The sequence below is a fragment of the Desmodus rotundus genome, chromosome 7, assembly GCF_022682495.2.
Source record: "Desmodus rotundus isolate HL8 chromosome 7, HLdesRot8A.1, whole genome shotgun sequence".
NCBI classification, from domain to species: Eukaryota; Metazoa; Chordata; class Mammalia; order Chiroptera; family Phyllostomidae; genus Desmodus; species Desmodus rotundus.
In genome coordinates this window covers 114,487,528-114,509,236 of record NC_071393.1, presented here as the reverse complement: position 1 = coordinate 114,509,236, position 21,709 = coordinate 114,487,528, and the positions used below count along the sequence as shown (strand labels likewise).

Here is a 21,709-nt window from a genome sequence, read left to right as displayed (position 1 = left end):
CTAACACCCCCCCAGTAGTGATTTCAATGTCCAGACAGCTCAGTCTTCCACAACCATGGCTTCATAGTCCCTCGACCTCCTCTCTTCCAAAGATCTTGACCTCCACATCATCTGTCACTTACTCCCATGGTCAGACCTGACCCCTTATCACCACCGATATATTGCAGCCTAGATATCCCACTGTCCAATCTCTACCTCATGTATCTTTAGCTCTCTTACTCTCACCTCCAACTCCGAAACTCCTTCGTTACTGGGCCTACAACTTACTGCAGTCACTATTCTTCACCATTCCTCATGCATCTCGTTCCTACTTGCCTTCTTATTCAGTTAAAATTTAATGGTCAATCATCTTGGGTGTTCTTTTCTCTCTTTCTTGATTTAGCATACTCTCATACTTGATCCAGCCTTAATGAAGTCATGTGCCCAAATCTGGGGAGCTAAATGTGGCTGCAGAAAGAGTTGCCTCTCTTTAAATTCATAAATATTCATCATCTCAGGAGAATCCTAAATGCTACCTACCATTCAAAACTCTATTTACCTAGTCAATTTCTTTACTTTCCTAGATGACTATTTGATAGCTTCTAATCTCTTCCCAGACCTTCCACATCTTACCCTCTTTGCTTCCCATATTACGAAGAAAACAAATAATTTGAAAACTCCTAAGAGCTCCTACCACATTTCTATGCTTATTTTCACCTCTGTGCATCTATTATGACTCCCTTTTCTTCCTATGAGTAAATTGTACCTGCTCCTAGCCAAGGCTACCCACGCAATCTCTTACCTACTAGCTGATATCACTCCTTGAGTTCTCCCTGTTTCTCCTGCACCACTTTTCTTGAGTGAGCCATTCCTATCATTATAAACATATTGTCACATTCATGTTATTTGAAATACTACAATCCTGACCCCATTTGCCCACTTAGATACCACTGAATTTTTTTCCTTTTAAAGAAAATTTCTTCAAAGCTTAATTATACTCACTACCTCAAATTGCTCTTTTCCCTTTCTGACTTGAACCAATTCCAACAAAGCTTTTTGCCCTCAATGCTTCATGGAATGTACACTTATCAAGGTCAGCAAGGAGTGTGATGTTGCTAAATTCAATCATTGATTCTCAGTCCTTATCTTACTTGACTCTTTGACCTAATAGATCAGCTTCATTGTTCTTTAAATCACTTTCTTGAAAATTTGACTTCCAAGAAATCATATCCTTCTTACTTTCTTCCTTGTCTCCAGTAACTCATCAGTTTCTTCTGCTGATTTAGGTCACTACCCCACCACCACGATCAGGATACAGAACAGTCCTATCGCACCCTAAAATTCCCTCCTGCTATTTCTTTGTCATTACACTGTTCCCCCAACTCCCAGTCCCTGGCGACCAAGGATCCATTCTCCAGATATAACATTTTTAAAAAATGTTCACTCCTCTTTTATTGGTGAATGATCAAACAAAACACATAACCCTAACCCCCCAAAGTAATGCAGAAAAACATTTTAAAACCTCTTCTTTTAGGAGTTCGAGTGAGTTAAAAAACTTAAAAGCTTTTTGTAAAATTTCAACATCAGACTTTCTTAAAGCTTGTTTGACACTAAAACAATTTCTTTAATATTTCTGTGCTTGTGTATGTCATCAAACTGCTGGTGAGCTGAGCTGTTTATTAACGTGCTCGTTATTTCCCAGCGCCTTACCCTCTACACAGGGGGCTGGTCATGCATGCTAAGACCGTCCTTATCAAAAAAGAATAGTTTCTTCCTAGAAACCAGGACCAGAACTCAACTTGAAGGAGCTTGTTGAAGGTTTCATCTTTACTATTCGCAAATTCGGAGATACCACCCCCCCCCCCCCCCGCCGGGTCAGAATCAAGGCTACACATCTCTTCAGTAGCCTTTCCCTGTTGCCACCAAAATCTTGTAAGAAGAAGGTTTACCTGTGACAACACTGGGGATTTTGGAGAGGAAGCTCTTGACTGTTCTGATGGGCACACCCCCTGTCTTGTCATCTTGCATCTTTGTGATGATGTCTTCAATCTGAAATTAGAGAAAAGAAGTATTATTGTCTCCCACAAAGTAATAGTAAATGATATCTTCATAAACAGTCAAAATGTGGGAACATGGATGCCAACAGTAGATATCAGGAAAAGCCTCTGCCTGGCCAGTCAGTAAACACAGCAGCAGGATCTTCTGTGGACCGCGTGCTGTGGGTGGGAGGGTAGGGCGTTATTTACAATAGCATAACGCACGGTCTGTAAGGATAGCCCGTAGTTTCACAAGGTAAGGAGGGAGAAATACATAGGATTCTGGATGGGATACAACATGTCATTCAATATGTGGTGAAATTCCTCCTCCTTCTCAAATTAAGTTCACATACAGGTTCAACCACATGAAGTTGCCATATTCAACCTAGAGCAATGGCAATTTCCTATAGTTTAACCAAATATAGTAACATACTGCTGTAGAAAGTATGGACGGAGTTGCCTTTGGGATCAGAAAAAGATCCAGCCAGAGTCACATAAGAGGAAAAAAGACTATAAATCAAGACATGGAAAGCTCTGAAATTGAGAGGCTGGAGGACAAGTGTCAGTAGTTGTGAGTGGTGGTGGTGTGAGGGTGGCCACCTTGAGCCAGGGCCAATGGAGAGCAAGGACAGACTCCTGTCCTTTAGGACTAAGGAAGACCACACTCTCAGGAGAAAGGCCAGGGTGTGCTGGGGCCTGGAGCCAGGTGCAATCTTATTGATGAAACCAGATATGATGGGCCCTGGCTGGGCATCTCGGGTGGTTAGAGCAGCGTCCCATTATGCCAAGGTTGTGGGTTCAATCCTTGATCAGGGCACATATAAGAAACAACCAACGAATGTATAAATAAGTGGAATAATAAACTGATGTCTTTCTCTAAAAATCAATAAATAAAAGTTTTAAAAAAGAGACCAGATACTATGTACATATATTGAAAACAGAACAGAGAGAGGGGATGGACTATCATGGAGGTAGGTACCTAAACTGGGAAACTTAGGTACAGACTGCCAGTTTATAGCTAAGAATTTACAAGCTTGGGCAGAAATCTTCAGAATAGTTTATAGAAAAATCTGAAACAAGGACATAGGGTTGGTTTGTTTATTTGGTGAGTAGAGAGGAGGAAGGCACCTGGAAAAGGGGAGAAGATAATGTTTAGTTTTCTCACAGATTTTCTTCCCCTGAGCAATAGGGTATCTTTGAAACACCAGGATGGGTTTTCTGAACGCTTCCATCATAGAGTCACATGGTGTTAAATCTAGAAATTTAAAGCTGTAGCTTACCTAGTCTAACATACTAGTAATGCAATTTGAGGGTGAGTTTCTCAGTTATATGACTAATAACCTCTTTGAAATAAATAGATAACTCGCCAGAGGCAAAGTTGGATATGGCATAACTTAATAATAATAATAGATAATAGATAAAATATATTAAAAATTTATTATGTTCTAGGTACTATTCTAAGTATTGTACACATAGTATCCTATTTAATCCTCATAATTATTTCATAAACTAGATTGTACTCTTATCCTTATTTTCATATAAAGTAACCACGATTCAATGAGGTGTACCAATCTAGGTTAAGTTGTGGTAACAAAAACCCCTCGTAATCACAATGGTTTAATAAAACCACGATTATTTCTCTCTCATGCTCCAAGTCTATTGCAGGTCACCAGGGACTATGCTAATTGTAGGTATTCTGGGACCCAGGCTGACGAAGCTGCCACCATCTTGAATGTTGCTGGTCATTGTGTAAGAGGGACAGAAGAAAATTCTGGAGAATCTTGCACTGGTTATTAAATGTTACAGCCCAGAAGGTATACAGAACACATTTACTCACAGTTCTTTGGCCAGCACTAGTTACATGGCACCACCCAACTACAAAGGAGCCAGGGGGTCCAGTCTTCTAGGTGCCAGGAGGAGAGGGGAACTGACCACCTGTGAGGAGCATCAGTGGCCATCACAGAGGTTAAACAACCTGCCCGAGGTCATATAGCTGCCCAGTTGTGGATCTGAGTTTGAACCCAGCCATAGACTTCCAGGCTTCCAACCCCTGGGCTGATCTGCCACCCAATAATGAACACCCCCAGAAACCCAGCCAAGCAAGGAGACCACTCTCCCCTGGATATTTCTGGGTTTTTCTGAGAGGTACCACTAGTGAGAGAGAATCTGAAGCTTCTGACCCCTGAGGCAGCGGATGGACATATCAGCTAGGAAAGGGGGCCATTCTTGAAAGACCTGCACTCCGTCAGACACCAGGAACAGAAGGATTTTCACTCGCATTCATGTTACAGCTTCAGTTGGTGCCCCGCCCTTTGTCTTCTAAACTCAACCCAACGATTTTGAGTAGATTGAGTATTCCTGATAGTCAAGGGGAGCAATTCCTAGAGAAATGGACATTTTCAAAGTAATCTATGCTTTGATCTAGTATGCTATCTGAAACCCAACATATGAGTTACATTGCTGCTTTTTATGAAATGGCCTGAAAATCATGGGGAATTGGAGGGAAGCCAATATTTCAGTTGAGTGGGGACCCTGACTTGTCATTAAAGGGTGATGATTTCCATTCTCTGCTGATGTGAGCTGGATGGAAAGATGGGCTGTGCAGAGGAAGACCCCATGCTTCTCTTATCCTCTGCTCTGTTTCATTGCTTTATCACACCATTAAATCTTTACTATTATTATATAAGTTTCAGGTGTATAACATTATAATCCAACATCTGTGTAAACTTACAAAATGATCACCCAAGACCTATCTTCTTCTGTTGGCCCACAGTGTACCAAGAGGTATACCACTCATCAGAGGTCACCGCTAGATGACAGGGACAATCTCTTTAACGGACCAGAGAGGCGTCACATCCCAGCAGTAGTTTACAACATCAAAGGTGTAAAAGAGTGTTTCATCAGTCCCCGATTCTTGACTCCTCTGTATTATTATTATATACCTAAATCCTGGCTCTGGCCTCATGGAGGGCAGAGTCTGCTCCTTGACTTTTTGGCTTGGTCATGTGACTTTCCTGGCTAATGGGATGTTATTGAACATCACCGGAACAGAGGTTTTTAGTATACCTGCATGATTAGGATTACCTTTACTCTTGCCCTCCTGCATCGGATAGTTGTTATTCCAAGGAAGGAGAGAGGCATCTGGAGAGGAAGGGACCCACCCCTAGTTAGATCAGTCAAACTTCAGCTGCCCTGTAGACTCATGAGCGAGAAGTATATGCTTCTTGTTATATGCCACTGAGGTTGAGGTGGTTTGCTAGGCAGCCAAATTGTGGCTATAGCTGACTGGTTCAACAGCACCCTGAAAAAATGCACTTACTAAAAATCACTGAGGCCACAACAAATACTTGGCAATAACAATCAATGAATCTTAGATGATCTCCTAGAATCCAACCCATTTTAAGAATGGAGAAATTCCATCTACACCATTCACTACCTACTAAAAATTCTTAGAGTATATGTAGTCCACAGCCCATTCCATTGCTGTGTCAGGCACATTTGTGAGAGCTGAGTTTGCTTCTGGAGCACGGGCCACTCCAACAGCAGCTAATAACACTGTCTCTGAAGTTTTTTTGTCATGGTTTCTGGAGAAATGCTAAGAGTACAGACATATCAAAAAATTAAAAATGAGCTCCCAGGAAATTGCATAAATTATAGTGACAAACATTTTCAGGACACCTACATTATGATCCATACTGTCTTAGGTATTTTCAATAAATTATCTTATTTATTTCTCACCCTTAAAATTTACTTAGTAAACATGTTGAAATTGAGGCATAGAAAGATTAAGGGATTATCCCAGGACACAAAGCTAGTAGGTGGAAAAGCCAAGATTCTTCTTTACAATTTTTAAAATTTATTTCTTTATGTTTTAAAAAGATTTTATTTATTTATTTTTAGAGAGAAGGGAAGGGAGGGAGAATGAAAGGGAGAGAAACATCGATGTGAAAGAGAAACACTGGTTGGTTGCCTCTTGTACAGTCCTGAATGGGGATGAAGCCCGCAACTCAGGCATGAGCCCTGACCAGGAATCAAACCGACAGCCTTTCACTTTGCAGAACGATGCCCAACCAACTGAGCAAAACTGGTCAGGGCCAAAGCCAGGATTCTTGCCCAAGTCTTTCTGACTCCAATGCCTAAGGTCTGTCTATCAAATGTAAGATTTATCTTTGCATCCTTAACCAGTGCCTGCCAGCATGCTTTTCAGATACAGGCACTTAATACAGTTTGTATTGAAGAGAAAGTTTAGTTCAGTCCTAAGGGGGTAGAGCAGGAAACAGAAATTGATCCAGATAATCAGATTATCAACCATCTCTGAATTGATTTTGGCTCAATGACTGATGAGCTCAACATTCTCTCTCTTTGTCCCAAGGACTTAGTTGGATTTACCTTCTATTGATAGATTACATCTTCTGGGTTGGGAGCAGGGAAATGGGGAAGTATAGACACTTATATTTTCTTGACTGTTCAGGTCTATCTAATTTATGACATCTTTTGTTCCTGAAGAAGAGCAACGTCAATAATACCTTGACATTCTCTAATATGAAGTTCTGTGACATTCAGGAGCATGTTGGACCTACATTTCACTGTGCCAATCAATTAGCAGGTGACCCTTATCTGACAGCCAAGTGATGCAGAGAAACCACATGGCCAGCTTGGCTGGTTCTGCCTGGATGGGTCACAACAACCAGCACGCCCTTCTTCAAGGGGCTCAAACCTCCACGCTGACATGCAGGTATAACATTTTTCTAAACAGCAGGAAAAACAGAAATCATTATACCATAGGGTACATTTTCTTTGAAAAGAGGAATACTATGAGACAATAGAGATAATTCACTGAGATAGCCATGGGGTATAAGAGAGAGTAAGGAGTAGCAATCCTCTCTTTCCAAACTAAAGCCACAGCAGGACAGCAGGACAGTAGGTCTGAGGCCCAAGAGAAATGCTAGCCTCAGCTTCACTGACTTGCTGTGTTGACCTTGGACAAGTCACTTAACCTCTCTGGACTTCACCTTCCTTACCTCTACAGCAATAGGTTTGGTTATTAAGTAAGGCTTCTTGTTCTAAAACACAGGAGACTTGTCTGACTTGACAAATGCAAATCTGTGTCTGTGAGGAAAGGGTAGGACAGGCAATCAGACCTCGGGGTTCCCATTCCCCATGGGGCCTATCTTCCAGGTGGATCCATGCCGAGTGCTTCCGGGGGCTAAGAGGTACGAGGTCAGGGAAGGGTGCTGGACAGGACCACAAAGTTCTGATGTTTTGAGAAATCCTTTTGGACCAAGGGCATCAGAAGCCAGATGGAGACATGGACCAACGAGGCCCTGACATTTCTCCTTCTTGACCAGCCCCTACCTGCACCTCTCTGCTCATACAGATGACATTTCTAACAGAAATGACAAGGGGCCAAGGCCAGTTTTTTTTTTTCTGAAAATTAATTATCCAATGAGCTCATTTATTTAGCTCCTCCAATTTTGCCTCAGTGGAAGATTAAAAAATTTTAAGAACAGGCAAACTCTGTTGTCATCATCATTATTTCTTTTTAAAAGCCACAACCTTAGCAAAGAAGGCAGAGTACGCCTCAGGCATGGAAGTCTTTTTTATTGAAGCGTTTCATCTTGACTTTGCAATCAGTTGCCTATTTCTAGCCACTAATAACGGTCAGCTCAGCTCCTGTATTTCATTAAAGACCCTTTTGTTTTGGTATCTGTGAATGAGTGAAAATGACTCTTTGGACACATCTTATCTGCCTGGAGGCAGAAATCAGAACTGGTGAATGATAATCATATTTCTTAATCCAAAACACGCACGCTTCACTAAGCGTGCTGTGTCCCATATGGGTTCCATAAGATAGGGCCATTTCTCATTTTTATTTTCAAAAACACAGCACACTGCTATTCTCAACTTGTAAGTGTACTCAACTTCACTTACTAGTTTAGTGGACATTTATGGAGCACCTACAATGTGCCAGGCACTGTTTTGTTACTGTAGTAATAAAAATAGGTAAAAGACAAAATCTGTTCTCCTTTATCATGAACTAAAATTGTTCAGAAAGATTCAGGGATCTAGGCTCACCGTTAAGGATGTGTTGGAAACAGCAGAGCCAAGTACGGGCTCGAAAGGAGCTGGCAGGTGAAATACTAAGGAGTACCACACTTTCAGAGGTCCTCGGAAGGGGAGCCATCAAAGACTCGCTACCTTTTTTGTCACCACATTCAACAGTCTGATTTCAACAACAGGAAGGAAATTTTCAGATACCTGGTGCTAGCTTTGACAATGATTAATGTCTAGAATGGTTTTGATAGAAAGTGAAAAAAAAATGCAACCTCCAAACATGGGGGGCTATTTTTCACACATAACAAGCAATCTGTATGTACTCAATTCTGTGTGAATTACCATCTCGGCCTTTCCCTCATTGTCGCCAGATAGCTGCCCCAGCTCCTGGCATCACTTCTGTGTTAAAGAAGAAGAAAGGTGGAAAGAAGTGGGGAGCACAGGTACAACTGTACTTGTTCCTATTATCTGGAAAAACATATTCCTTCCTAGAAGATCTCTGCTCCATTATTATTGGCCAGAATAGGATTCTGGCTACATGGCTACATGCAGCTGCAAAGGAAACTGGGAAGAGGGTATTTTTAGCTTTTCTAGTCTCTACACCACATGGAAGCACGGGAAGAGGATAATGGAAATGGGTTGGTTTACCCAAGTAACACGGCCTTACCACAATGACCCTGCATTACAGAACATTCATAAAGGATGGTTGGGTAGGCCTTGATACCTCTTGATCTGTTCTCCACACTTCAGCCTGTGTGACACTCTTAAGAAAAAGCATGACCATGTAATTCCCCTGCTTCAAGTCTGTCTCCGATTCTGTTATAAGCTCTTATTTCCTCTACCTCTCTTTCCTCTACACCAATTTTCACTTTCATGTGTACTCGCACTTTTTATTAGACTGTTTTTCTTGCCATTTAATCCTAATAGTTGGCGCTCAGTAAATATTTATTGAACGAATGCATGGGCGAATGAATGAAGGAATATCTTGAGTGCTGTATTCTTAAAGAATTTTATCTTGGATTCCTGCATTGAATGGGATGCTTAACATATTAGTACCTTAGGAGTGGTGGTACCTGTCCTTTGTTATTTACGTTTTTAAGATCATTCTGCTTTGGAAATGGGTTAAATAAACAGAAGTCTCAAGATTCCATAAACCTTAGCGACAATGTCCAAGGAATTGCTTCACAGGCACCCAAGTACCAGCTGAGCTGGGAGCCAGCTCCCCAAAGTACCGTGTGTGACATTCACGTCCCAGGGCAGTGCCAGGGGAGAAGGATGAAGCAGTGTTATTTGTTTTGTCTCCTGGAGGTTTAGTTTTACGTTTTTAATATTACTGTATGTACTGCTTCATAAATTACTTTTATGGAAAAGGGTGTTTCTCCATTTAAATGGAGAGAAAAGCTGGCAAGAATGACGTTCTAGGTCAGTGAACAAATGGCTTCTTGATGATGCCTTAGGGGGAATTACTTTCCTCTGAGCTCGCCTGGACTACCCAAGCCTTAGAAGGCACTGTTTCTATTGCATAAGAATCTGTTGTTTGCTTGGAAACATGAGTGGAGCAGGTCCTTCATGCAAACCACAGAGAATAAAGAATCTCTGACTGCAGAAGGCCAGCTACGATGCAGACGAGGAAAATGAGCACTGACCAGTGAAACACTCTAGCAATATCCGAGCACCTAAAATCTCTTTATTATGATCTCTTCAAATTACCCTAATTTGAGTATGTCATCTGTTGTTTATTGGGAACCGCCCCCCCTTTCCAGATAAACACACTGATACTTAGGGAAAGTAAATTGTCCAAGGCCAAATGAGACTGGTGAATAATGAGGTTACTGGTATCAAACCCAGGCAGTCTTGCTCTTGAGCCGGTTCCCAGGCTCACTACACCAGCTGCCAGGGCAGTTCCTGGGGAGGCCTCAGTTCATCTAAGGCTTTAGCTAAGTGGAAGACGATGCAGAAGATGGGCCCACATTCTATGTTGCAAAGTTTAATACACAGTGTGGAAGGCAGAAGCCTGGTCCCCCCAAAAGATGCCCACATCCTAGTCAGTGGGGCCTGCCTATAAATATGTTCTTTCTCCTGGCAAAGGGACTTTGCAGATACGATAAGGTTAAGGACTTGAGACGGGGCAATTATCCTGGGTCATCCAGATGGACTTTGTCTAATCCCATGAGTCCTTGAAAGGATTTTTCCCAGCTGTAGTCAGAGAGAGATGTGACCATAGAGAAAGGATCAGAGAGGTGGGACTTTGCTGGCTTTGAAGAAGGAGGGAGGGTCCACAAGCTAAGGAAAGTAGGTGGCTTCTAGAAGCCATTAAAGGCATGGAAAAAAGATCATCCCTGACAGCCTTCAGAAAGGTATGCAGTTTTGCCAACCCCTTGATTTTAGGCCAGAGAGGCCCATTTCAGACTTCTGTCCTACAGGATTGAAGATATAGGTTGTATTTAGCCATTAACCTTGTGGTAGCTTGTTATACAGCAACAACATAAAACTAATACATACAGTGACCTCCTACTCACGGATAGCTGTTTGGAAAATGAGTATTTTGCATTGTTTCCAAAACAGGTTCCTGTGTTTTCCTCCTGGGGAAAGGGTGGGTGAATTTCCTCTAACTCCACTGCTCTCTGCTCCTTCTGAACGGCTTAACAGCCAAACCACTGGTCAGCCAGGAGCTGCGGCAGTCTGCATGGGGGGGAGAAGTCGGGGGGGAGGACAGGAGAGAAGTCTGTCTATAATCTGAATAATTGCTTCCATGGCATTTTATATGCTTCAGGTTATGGTCTATCTGGGACCAATTAGATGGGAGGCTCAGAGGGTATTTCCAGGAGCTTCTTAAATAGGCCACGGTAGCTCATTAACTAACTCCAACGCCACATTCTACATATAGGAAAGCAAATATCCTTTTTACTTCCCACCTCAAATTTTACCTTGCCACAATCTTCAGCCTAGCCCACCAAGGAGAAGTGTACAAGGAACGCCATGTGGCAACACAGCCCAAAGAACTAGGCCAGCACCGTAAAATGCTCCAGATTTGAGCATGAGGCCTTTCATATTAAGTTTCTACAGCAATATTCTAGTTTCAACATGTATACCACCTTCCCCTCACTGCTCGAGAGAGGCCAATCAGTATCTTTGCTTCCAAAGAAAAACTGGTCCATTCAGTGTCCTGGAATATTATCATTTTTTTGCTCCTGGAGAGAAGCAAGGAACATAAATCCTTGTCCTGCTTCTGACCCCAAGGACATCCTGGACTCTGGAATCACTCATCCTTTCTGACTCACTTCCTTTCTGACTCTTCCTCCACACCTTCCTCTACTCCAAGCTGAACAGCTGAACTGGCAACTGGAGTGAATTTCAGAGCTTGGAATAGTCTATGTAAATTATCTCCTCCTCAAAAACCCGCTGTGGCTCCCTACTGCTACAAAATAAATGCCAAGTTTCTGACTGTGGAATTCAAGGTCCTCTGTCTTCCGCATCAAACTGCCTTTCCAGCCTAAGTTCACGTTTACAGGGAGACGTTGCTGTCTGCCCCACACGGTCAGCAGGAGGGAGAGGAGAGCGCAAGGTCGAATACAGAGCCCCTGTGTCTGCATGAAAGGGACTTTCTCCTTCCTCTGCTTGTGGGTTAAGAAGATGCAGGGAACCAGAAGGTGGAGAGGAGAGATGCAAATGTGAGAATCCACTTGATTTCAAACATTGATTCTGGACTACTAGACTCCAGAACTTTGAGGAAATAGAATTATGTTGTTTGGGCCACCCAGCCTGTAACATTTTGTTACGGCAGCCCTGGCAGACCGGTACGTCCCTCATGACAGATTACAGAGACTGTTTTCCAAGTCTTCTGGTTCAACACACAATGACGATGATTCTCTCTCCTGCTCCTCTCCACCAGCTCCCCCTTCTCTCTCTCTCTCTTTCTCTCTCTTTCTCGATGATGACGATGACTAATTATTTCTAGATTAGACAGTGTTCCACATGCCAAATTGACTAATTTGATATTCTGTGTATTGTCTAATTCCCAGGAAGCCACACACACACAGCTTCAAAGCTCTGGCTTTCTAATAGCCGAGACTGTGTCTGACATTAGGGCTGAGGATGCTCACCAGATTCTTAGACTTGACTCAAGGCCAGGAAGACACTGTTTTCCAGAGTCAAGAGTGAGAAATGCCATGATTGGTGCTGGTCTTTTGTTGGTTCCAAAACTACCTGTAGTAAGGAATGAACGCATACTTAGGGCACAGGTACGGAGATGGAACACCACATGGAGAGTAGTAGAGAAAGGATTTAGCAGCACATCTTACTCAACTGAAAAACTTACAATATAATGTGGCAACAACAACAACAACAACAAAAAGGTAATTTGGTCTTAGGATACATTGACAGAAACCAGCCACTGACTGAAGGAGGTGATAGGACCCTCATCTGTCCTGACTCAGGAATACCCAGGCTCTTCCAGCCCCAGACTTCAGAGGACATCCACAAACTGCAGTGAGCGTAGAGCCCATGACCTAGATCTTGTGGAAGCATTCAATGGCAGGGGCAGAGGTTGGCATACCTATCAACTAAAGTAAAACCACGGTCCCAGTAAAAAGCGTGTTTGCTCTGTGAATGCAGCATCCAGAGCAAGGACCGCAGCCCTGGGCCCTTTCTACAACATACAGAGATCCTGGACCTGCCCTTCTCCAGCTCTAGAAGCACTTCCAGAGCCAAGGCCTGGCCCCTAGGAGTCACTTTTGTACTTTAAAATGCAGCTAAGTCACTCTGGAAGGGAAACTCGTTCACCTCTTAGCCTAGTCCTCCCTAGGATGAACTAGTTCATCAGATGAGCTAACTCTCACCAGGTAACAGGGCCACCCTAAAGGCCTGGGGAAGGGAGAGGTGAGGGGTGAGAGGAGGGGTGGAGTCTGAGGCTGGAGTGCTAAGACAGGCAGGCCCAGGTGAGGGGCTGCAGGTGAAAGGGGTGTGGGTGGTCAGATCCAGGCTCATGCTGAGCCCTGCCTTTCTTTGGGGACAACTGGGCCTGAACCCTGGGAATTCAGCAGGAGCTTCTGGGAGGTTCTGGCATGTTTAGGGAGATTTCCAGTTCTGAGATTACCAGGCCATGAGGGGAGAGAGGATGTCCAGGAGGGTAGAGAGATGCTGAATGGGGGTGTCATGAGGCTCTCACCTCACAAACCCTCAGAGTGGCTTTTCTGAGTGTGGTTTGTACCCTTGTCTGGCACAGGGAGCCAGCTTCCCCTTGCGGTCTCAGTCACCTCTCTACATTTTCGCAGGAAATATTTGAGGCAGACAGTCCTCCCTTCCCTGAAATCCGAGCATATCAGTGGGCACTACTTGGGTTTCTGGGTGTTTTCAGGCCAATCCACAGCATCACTCCTCCTCCCTCTGCCTTCAAGGTCAAATGATCGTTCCATGGGGGGAGGGGTGGAGAAGTAAGAAAGGAGAAGGGCTCCCCAACCACCTACCCTGTGGCCTTAACCTTTCAGCCACCTGTCTGGCCTCCTCCCCAGGTTAGTGTAGGGTTCAAATGAGGTAGATGGCAGCTCTTTCAACAGCTGACAGCAGCTGTACTTGGTCCAGCTCCCAGGCCCGATGCCCCTGGAAAGGGGCGGGGCTCTGGCATGGTTGGGGGTGCTTTCCAGCACTGAGCCTCATGCAGAAGGACAGCACCATTAAAAATATGGTTTAGGTTTCTCAAAAGTGTCCTTTTTGTCCTCAGGGGTCCTTCTTTTGGACACCGGTTACATGCTGGCTTTGGACATTCTCCGTGGGCGTTCCAGAGCCTTGGGGGTCGGGAGGCGGAGGGGTTAGGGCAGGGGACGGTGGAGATGGGGAGGACAGTGCACAACCCGCGTTTGCAGTAATGCATGTGCAGTGGAGAGAGAGAGAACTCCCACCTGATAATGACTCTGACAGTTACAAAGCCTTTGCCAACGTGCAGGTCATTTGGGGATGCAGAGATTTGATGGGCATGGAAATCTGGGGTGTGTGCATGTGTGTGAGTGTTTGTACTTGTTACCTTGCAGGGCTGGAAATAAAACTGAGCCAGTGGGCGTTTAGATTTCAGTTGCTCCTCAGCAGGGAGGAAATGAGAGTCTTTTGGGGGGGAATGTGATGGCAAAGTTGCTATCCTCCCCAAGGAGGATAGGGCAAAGGGCCCTCTCCTGTGATCTCTGGCACACGGCATACATGCCCCCTGGGGACCAGCCTAAAGCTTTTCAGGATTTGAGCCCCAAGCCCAGACGAACAAAAGATAGTGCACAAATCTAGCAATGCAGGGAGTGGCTGGGAGAAATTCGGTTTTGACAGTGGGAACTGTCGATGAGGTAAACACAGTAGTGGGGACTGTGCCCAGAGGACAGAAAGATGCCACAGAGCTGCCCAGAGTCCTGAGCATTGGCAGTGGCAGGCGTGACAATGATCCCCACCTGCCTGGGAGGCCAGAGCATTCTCCCAGGGACACACCAGTTAGGTCTGCGTCCCTCCCCAGCCCCTCCCCAAGCTGGCTGTCCTACCCTCTGGCTCAGGCAGGAGCTGGTCACATCCCCAGCTGTCCATCCAGAGTTGAAAAAGCTCAGGGACAAAGCACCAACAAACACCTCTATTTAATTCAATTTCATGATATTAAGATAGTTTTTTCTCCTCTAAATTAAAATTTGCTTGGAATAGCAGTCAGATTACTGTGCATCCTCAAAGCATATCGCACCCCCAAGGGGGCAGATGAGGGTGGGCTTGGGCCTGAGACCCACAATGGGCTGGAGGTAGTGTGCTCCCACCACCCCGCCCTGGTGAGACTCTGGTGTGACAACCCCTGCTGTGCCATCCTTCAGGTGCTCTTCACACCATGGGGACAGAGTGTGGTTAAACTAGCAAGTGCCACCGAACTCCACCTTGCCCCTGACTGGCTGTGTAACCATGGGCATGTCTGTTCCTCAGTTTCCTTCTGCTCAGAAAAGGGTTTCAATGGCTTCTAACAGCCTCTCCAGCTCTTATATAATCTCCAAGACTCTGTCTTCCAAATCCACAGCTTGTCACATCTCAGGGCACAGGGGAATGCTGTTTTCCCTGAAGAGCTTCCTTCCCGATGCCTCCTTGCCTCCAGCCACAGTCTCTGCCCTTCCTCCACGGAGAAAGCGGATGAAAGGTGAGTATGGGCCACGGACTGCCTCCTGGCCACTGCTTCTCAGGAGTCTGGAGTTTGCAGAAACTACGGCTCATCGCTGCTCCCTGCCCCAGGGTAAAAGGAACTCAGGTCCTGTCCCACGAGGTGAGACTTTTGGTTTCCAGCACTGGGTGAGGGGTGTGCCTCCCCGCTGGGGTTCCAAATCAGGATGTCCAGGGTTGCTCTTCCTACAACCCTCCCCTCCCCACACTGTTCTCCCATACATCATTTGCTAATAAAGGTGCTACTTCGATCTTCATCTGCCTCATCCTCTCATTTGTTCTCCCTTCTGATGGGAACCGGGGGTGTTATTAAATGGCCTCCCTCAGACCCTAACCATAACCCTGGAGTTCACAGTGTGAAGGCTAACCCACTGACTCGATCGAAACATCGCCGACTCTCTTTTTTTGGCAAAGATTTCAGGACTCTGCAAAGCTCCGCAGTAGTTGCGAGCCATCTGGAGCCCGTGGGAGCTTACTTCAAGTTGTTCTCAAGGAGACCCGTCCTGGCAACAGCCCGCGGTGTCTGCCACGGCCTCCTCAGCCGCGTGGAAGCTCGGGGCTGCAAATGGCACCGCCAAAGTAAGTCAGGCTGAGCCCCGTCTGGGTTCAAGCCAAATGCCGCACCAAGGGTCCACTCTGTTAAGTAATTCACAGGTCGCTTCTGGGTGTGTAAACTCAGGCCAGTCTAATGTGGGCGGACAGGTGGTTTCATGCATCATTTAACTCTTTGCATTGCCAAGTAATAATCAGAATAATTTCACATTTGTAATGGCTTTCTTCTCAAAGGAACAAAATATCACAAACTAACTGTAAAAGGAGCATTCATCCCTGTAGCCCATGGAGAAAAACAAAACTGGGACTTTGTTAACAAAAATAATCCGACATACCTTCCCTTTCTCTCCTCTGCCTGGGGTGAGTAGCCTTAAAGAGAGTTTCTCAAGGCCAGTGGGAGGTACCTCTTGCCCTCTGCTCCAAGGCCCCCAAAAGCGGTGAAGGAAAAGAAGGGAGAAAGAGTGAGTGGAAAGGAGAGATTGAGGGAAAAAAAGGAGGGCTGTATACCCTTGACCTTGGAGCCTTGGTCTGAAAGGCACCTTGAAACTCCAAGTCAGGAGTCTCTGCCTGCCCCTCTGTAGGCCATGTGCCCAGAAGTCACCTCTAACGACCATGCCATCCTGTCTGACCCCCGGTAATATGGACTTAACTGGGCAGTCCCATCTTGCAGAGCAGAAGGCATAAAAAAGCTGCTGGTATTTGTTCCCAGATTACAAATGAAATCTGACACACTGCTATCCTCAGTAGGGAAGGGTTCAAACCCCAAGGGCAAACAGCTCAATGTTCTTGAAGAACTGGGTGGTGTTAAGCCCAGGGGTGGATTAGCACAGCCAGCCAGTGCAGGTGCTAAGACACAAGGTAACAGAAGGACCCATAGCCCCTTCTTGAGTCTTCTGACCTTTGCTTTTGGACAGATGGCCTCCTCTCAGTGTCTAGCAGATTCCTGGGCCAGTTGGCTGCCTTGGGTGTATCCCTCTCCACACTGACCCTCCGTATGGACTCAGCTGAACGGCTTTGGTGGCCTGGGCCAGAAGCCCTGTTTGCTTAATCTATGAAGAACTGATTAACTGGGGGCAGAGGAAGCCCTGTTCCAAGGCCCCTGCAGACCACTAGGCTTCGGAAAGGGTACTGACAGAAACTCTCATGTTGTCTGGGACGATGAACACCAAAAACTTTTAAAATGTCATCGCAGAAAAAAAATCCTTGCAGGTGTGCAGCTGAAAGCTGAGATGGAACCCCCGCAGCCCGGGTCTGGCCAGGAGCCTCTAGGTCCCGTGCAGGGCGGCTGGGAGAGGTTTGCAATTCATTCTGACACGCGACACGCATGCAATGTTAAGTTTGGAGGTGGGCTCTGTGGATCTGAAATTAAACATCCCATCACTGGCACAGGTGTTTAAACCCCACCACTTAGCTGAAGTATATGAAAAATTAATGCCTTGCACATGAGTCAGACTCAGAGAGAAAGAGGGCAAAAGCCTTGCATTTTAACCTGCCAACAACCTCCCAGGTATGGAACAGGAAAAGTGGGCTAAGAAGGTATTCATCCACCTCAGGTGCCCCATTTTCTCCAGTTCATGGGTGCTTGGGGTGCTGCTGGCCCAAGGGCACACACGGGCTCTCACACGCTTCTTCTATATTTACCTCCACCCCTTACAGCGGAGGGTGCGGCAGGGTATGCAAAATCACAGACGTGCGAAGGAAGGAAGAGAAGCTGGGAAAATCTGCCCTGTAGCAGAGGTGTTGTTCCTCCTGCAGAGCCACCCTCACACCCACTGGCTGAGTGTTACAGGCACTGCCTGCATCCACTGTCCCTGACAAAGACCGACCACAGCAGAGAGAAGTGAGCCAGAAGTTTAAATCCATCACCCGGGGCTGGGGCCCCATTGCTGGAGATACATTTGCACCTGCAACCTCAGTCCTTCACTAACATTTACTGCGCGCTTGTAGGGAACTCAGAGGCATGGGAAACCATTGAGTTTATATTCTGCTGTTCATCGCCCGGGAATCTTTACTTGGAAGTTTGATTCTGAGGCCTCAGGTCTGCAAATTCCTCATGTAGAGAGAGGCAGGAAGTCGGGTAGTCCAAAGTGGTGACTTTAAGAAAGGCAATTCTTAAGACCCCATCTAGGGGACTGTCCTGCATGCTCCTTCCTCCTCCTTTGTACTACCAGTGCCCCCCGCCCTGGTGGCTGTCCCCACCTGCCCCCCCCACCGCAAGACCCCTCACACCTCACTTACATGCCCCTCCTGACATGCTCTTTCTTAAAAGTGCTTCCACACCGGGGGGTTTGCCAATCCACTAGCGACATGTGCATGAACCTATCCAAAGCCCTGTAATTCCAGCGCCCTCCTCTTTTCCTAAAATGAAAAAAAAACCCATATTTCTAATTTGTTGAAACTTGCCTTCCTAATGAAAGAATCTGCACAGGGACCTTCTGGACAGTTAATGCCAGTGTCAGCCTGCTCAGGACAGCGTCTGCTCGGAGCTGCCCCTGTGTTTCACCTGAACACTCCCTGTGACCGGGCAGTGCCGTGTCTGCTGCCTCGCTGCCTAGAGTGTGAGGGCCCCAAGACACCTGGCACGGGGGTTTTACTTGGTTTATTGGTCCTCACCAAGATTTCACCAGGTTACCATCAGTGGCAGGAAGCAGCATGGAGCATGTGTCCCTTAGTGTGCATGGGCACGTGTGTGTGTGTGTGTGTGTGTGTGTGTAGGTGCCCATGAGGGAGTGCGAGCAAGCAAGAGAATTCTTACCGAACCTTTCCAACAACTAAAATAACAAGTAAGTGGATGTGTGCGAGTGTTGTTTATAGTTCACGTTTTTCGGAGTCACAGAAAAATTTAAAATGTCTCTGCTTTTTGTTATTTAAATCGCAGCCCAGTTTTCCTCCTGTCCCCAACAGCCCTGGGACCCTCCAGGGCCCTTGGGTGGTCTGCAGTGTGTAGGGCTGGCTGTCATGATGCTGGTGCCTCTCCTCATTGCTGTTCTGTCTGCCGTGAGTCAGCGTGCCACAGGTTCTCTGGGGCGTCACCCTGTATCATTCCTGCTTACCCTGTTCACTTCACTTCCTACCGCAAAGTGGCTTGGGACTCAGCCGAGCCATTGTTTTGTCTCCCTGTTCATTCGTAAGGACTCTGAAAGGAGGGAAATCTATTGTCTTTGCTCAGAGCGGCTGTTTGACACTTCTTCAAAAATATTTGTTCATCGAGTATATATCAGGGGACTTTCTAGACCGACTTTCATTAATCTAGACAGCACCACGGCAAAGTAGTCATCCCCATTACACAGTGATGCTACAGAAAGGCAGAGAAGTAATAAACCATCTCCCGGGATAAACAGCTGCCGAGTGGCAGTCAGTAGTGGCAGGGCCCGGGTTTGAACCCAGGTATCTGAAGTCCAAGGCGAGTACATGATTGTGCTTCCACAGCACCAGTCCTTTCAATCTTATTCTAGTTGTGCCAGTGACTGGTTACCACCTAGACCCTCCTCTGGAAATAAAAGTGTTACTTTTACAAGAGGGAAGCAAGTACACCTGCCTGGTATAGACTGCTCTCCCTCTGATTTAATTAGGCTAAGGAAGCCAGATGCTTAAAGTCATTCATGCGTTGTAAAGATAATTAAAAACAGAGCAAAGCACCATTATGCAGCTTATTAAGTTGCAGTACTTAGATGCGACTCACTTTAATTCTTGGGGAAAAGAGGTGGCTGACGTTTACTAAGCAACGGCATGCCACTGCCAGGCCCCCAAGCAGGCTGCTTCTCCCTGATTATCTCCTGCGCCTCTGATCCCAGATCCCAGCCTGGGAGGGGGATTATCATCAATCAGCTCTGCTCTACGGAGCCCGAGAGTGGGGTGTAGTTTGCTCAAGGTCACCAAGCTGGAAAGAGCAGATGTAGGATTTGCATTTGGATCTGAATTAACTTAAAAAGGACTCTTTGAATAGGTAACGCAGACACACGATACAAAACGAAGCAGATAGAAAGGGGACACATTAAGAAGAGGTAAGCTGGCCTCTCAGCACTGACCTCAGCCAAGCCCCCTTTCAAGAGGTACTCACCGTTATCAGGCTCACGGGTACACTCGCAGGGTGCTCTATTATTACTGCCACTTGTGTGCAGCAATGGCAGCATCTCCCACAGAACTGTCGGCACCTTATTTTCTTGGAGCTCGGACCCTCAGAGGACATAGTATTCCCTGGGGCAGGTGGAGCAGGTCTTTGAGGTAAAGCGTCCGTACTGATCGCCATTCAGTTTATAATCTTCTGTTCTTACAAGCAACGTGGGGATGAATGTTCTTCTTCGCCAACCCAATGCTTTGTTCCGACTTCACCCACTGCCCTACTTGTCCTCTGTGGGGGGAGTTTTCAGGTCCAGGACCCAATCCCGGGTGACTGGTGGCATTTCACTTGCCACGTCTCTTTAGCCTTCTTTCATCTGGGTCAGTCTCAGCCTTTCTTAGTCCCTCCACTTTGGCATTTTGAAGAGCTGGAGCCAGTTATTTTGTAGAATGTCCCTCGATTTGGGTTTGTCTGGCACCTTTAGGGTCGGGTTATGCATAGGTGGCAGGAATCCCGCAGAAGCAACACTGTGATCTTACTGATCCTGTCGGGTAGTGGGGGATTGTGACTTGTCCCCATATTGGTGACGTTAAATTTTATTACCAAGTCCTGAACACGCCCTCCAACCTTCTGTACTGTAGAGTGACTACTTTCCCCTTTGTGATAAACGATGAACCTGTGGGGGGATCATCTGAAGTCATGTGCATATCCTGTTCCTTACAGGACATTGAAGGCTCTCGCCTGAATTAAATCATTGCAACGATTGTCAGACAGTGATTTTTAAACGCTGTCATTCCTTCTGCGTGTATTACTTAACATTTCATTGTAAGGGACTTTCCTTCTCCCTTATTTTTTACTTATGCCCATATGTGTCTATGGATGCTGATTTTATTCAGTGGGTTATAATCCATTACTACATTACTTATTCTGATGCTCAGATGGTTCCAGATGTGGCCAGTGGAGCTCCTTCAAGCTGGCTTCTGTGCCTGGCACGGGATGGTCCAGACTTACTCTCCCAGCCCCAGCCCCGGCCTCGGCTGCTTTGCTACGGACACCCAGATCTTTGTAGTGGGGAGTGATATACTAGAATCAAGATCTGGAAGCGAGGTGTGCTCACTGCCACGAAGGTGTCAGGCAATGGGTATTTTTAAGTGCACACAATTGCACACAAGTGCAATATAGAATACAGTCCTGGAAGTGGAATTTCTGAGTCATAATACTGAATTAACTATGATTTTTAATATGTTAAGAAGTCGTTTCCAAATTATTTTTGTCAGTATGTCATTTTTCTTTTTATTTTGTTTATGGTGTTTTCTGAAATCTAGAAATATTTTTCTTAATAATAGAATTTATTAATATTTTAACCTATGATGTTTGCATTTCAGTAAAAAATAGAAAGATCTTCTCATCAGGCTAATAAAATATTTCCATTTTTTTTGCTAGTGCCTTTGTGGTTTTATTTTTAATATTTAAATATTTGAGTCATCTGGCATTTAGTTTGGTGTCAGTTATGAGAATGGAATTCAATTTTATTGTTTTTTTTCCAAAGAGGTATCCAATACTTTCCATAGCATTTTGAATAATCTTTTTTCCATTGACATGTAACACTACATTTATCATATGCTGTCTGGCTTATTTCTAACCATTCCTTCATTGATCTTCCTGGCTATTCTGTAGTTTAAAACTTCTGTAGCTTTATCAGATATTTTAACATGAGAAGGGTCAATCCTCACTCAATATTTTTTGTCAAAATTTTCAGGCTGTGCTTGTTATTCGTATTTGAGCTTTAGAACCATCCTGACTACGTCCAAGAACACGTATTGGTGTTCGAATGCATTGCATTACATTTATGGTTTAGTTTAGA

General features: G+C 45.4%; 1 protein-coding gene across 14 annotated transcripts in view; it reads right to left on the bottom strand.

Annotated features, from left to right (window-relative positions):
• Positions 1-21,709, bottom strand: part of RGS6 (regulator of G protein signaling 6) — a 464,787-nt gene that overhangs the window by 138,031 nt on the left and 305,047 nt on the right. For all 14 annotated transcript variants that reach the window (XR_011651449.1, XM_045201344.3, XM_053927871.2 and 11 more), the window contains one exon: positions 1,929-2,028. Coding sequence is in view for 13 of the 14 variants with exons in the window: in XM_045201344.3 (XP_045057279.2) it covers positions 1,929-2,028 (100 nt within the window). In the remaining variant the exon portion in view is untranslated. The remainder of the gene's footprint in view (positions 1-1,928; positions 2,029-21,709) is intronic.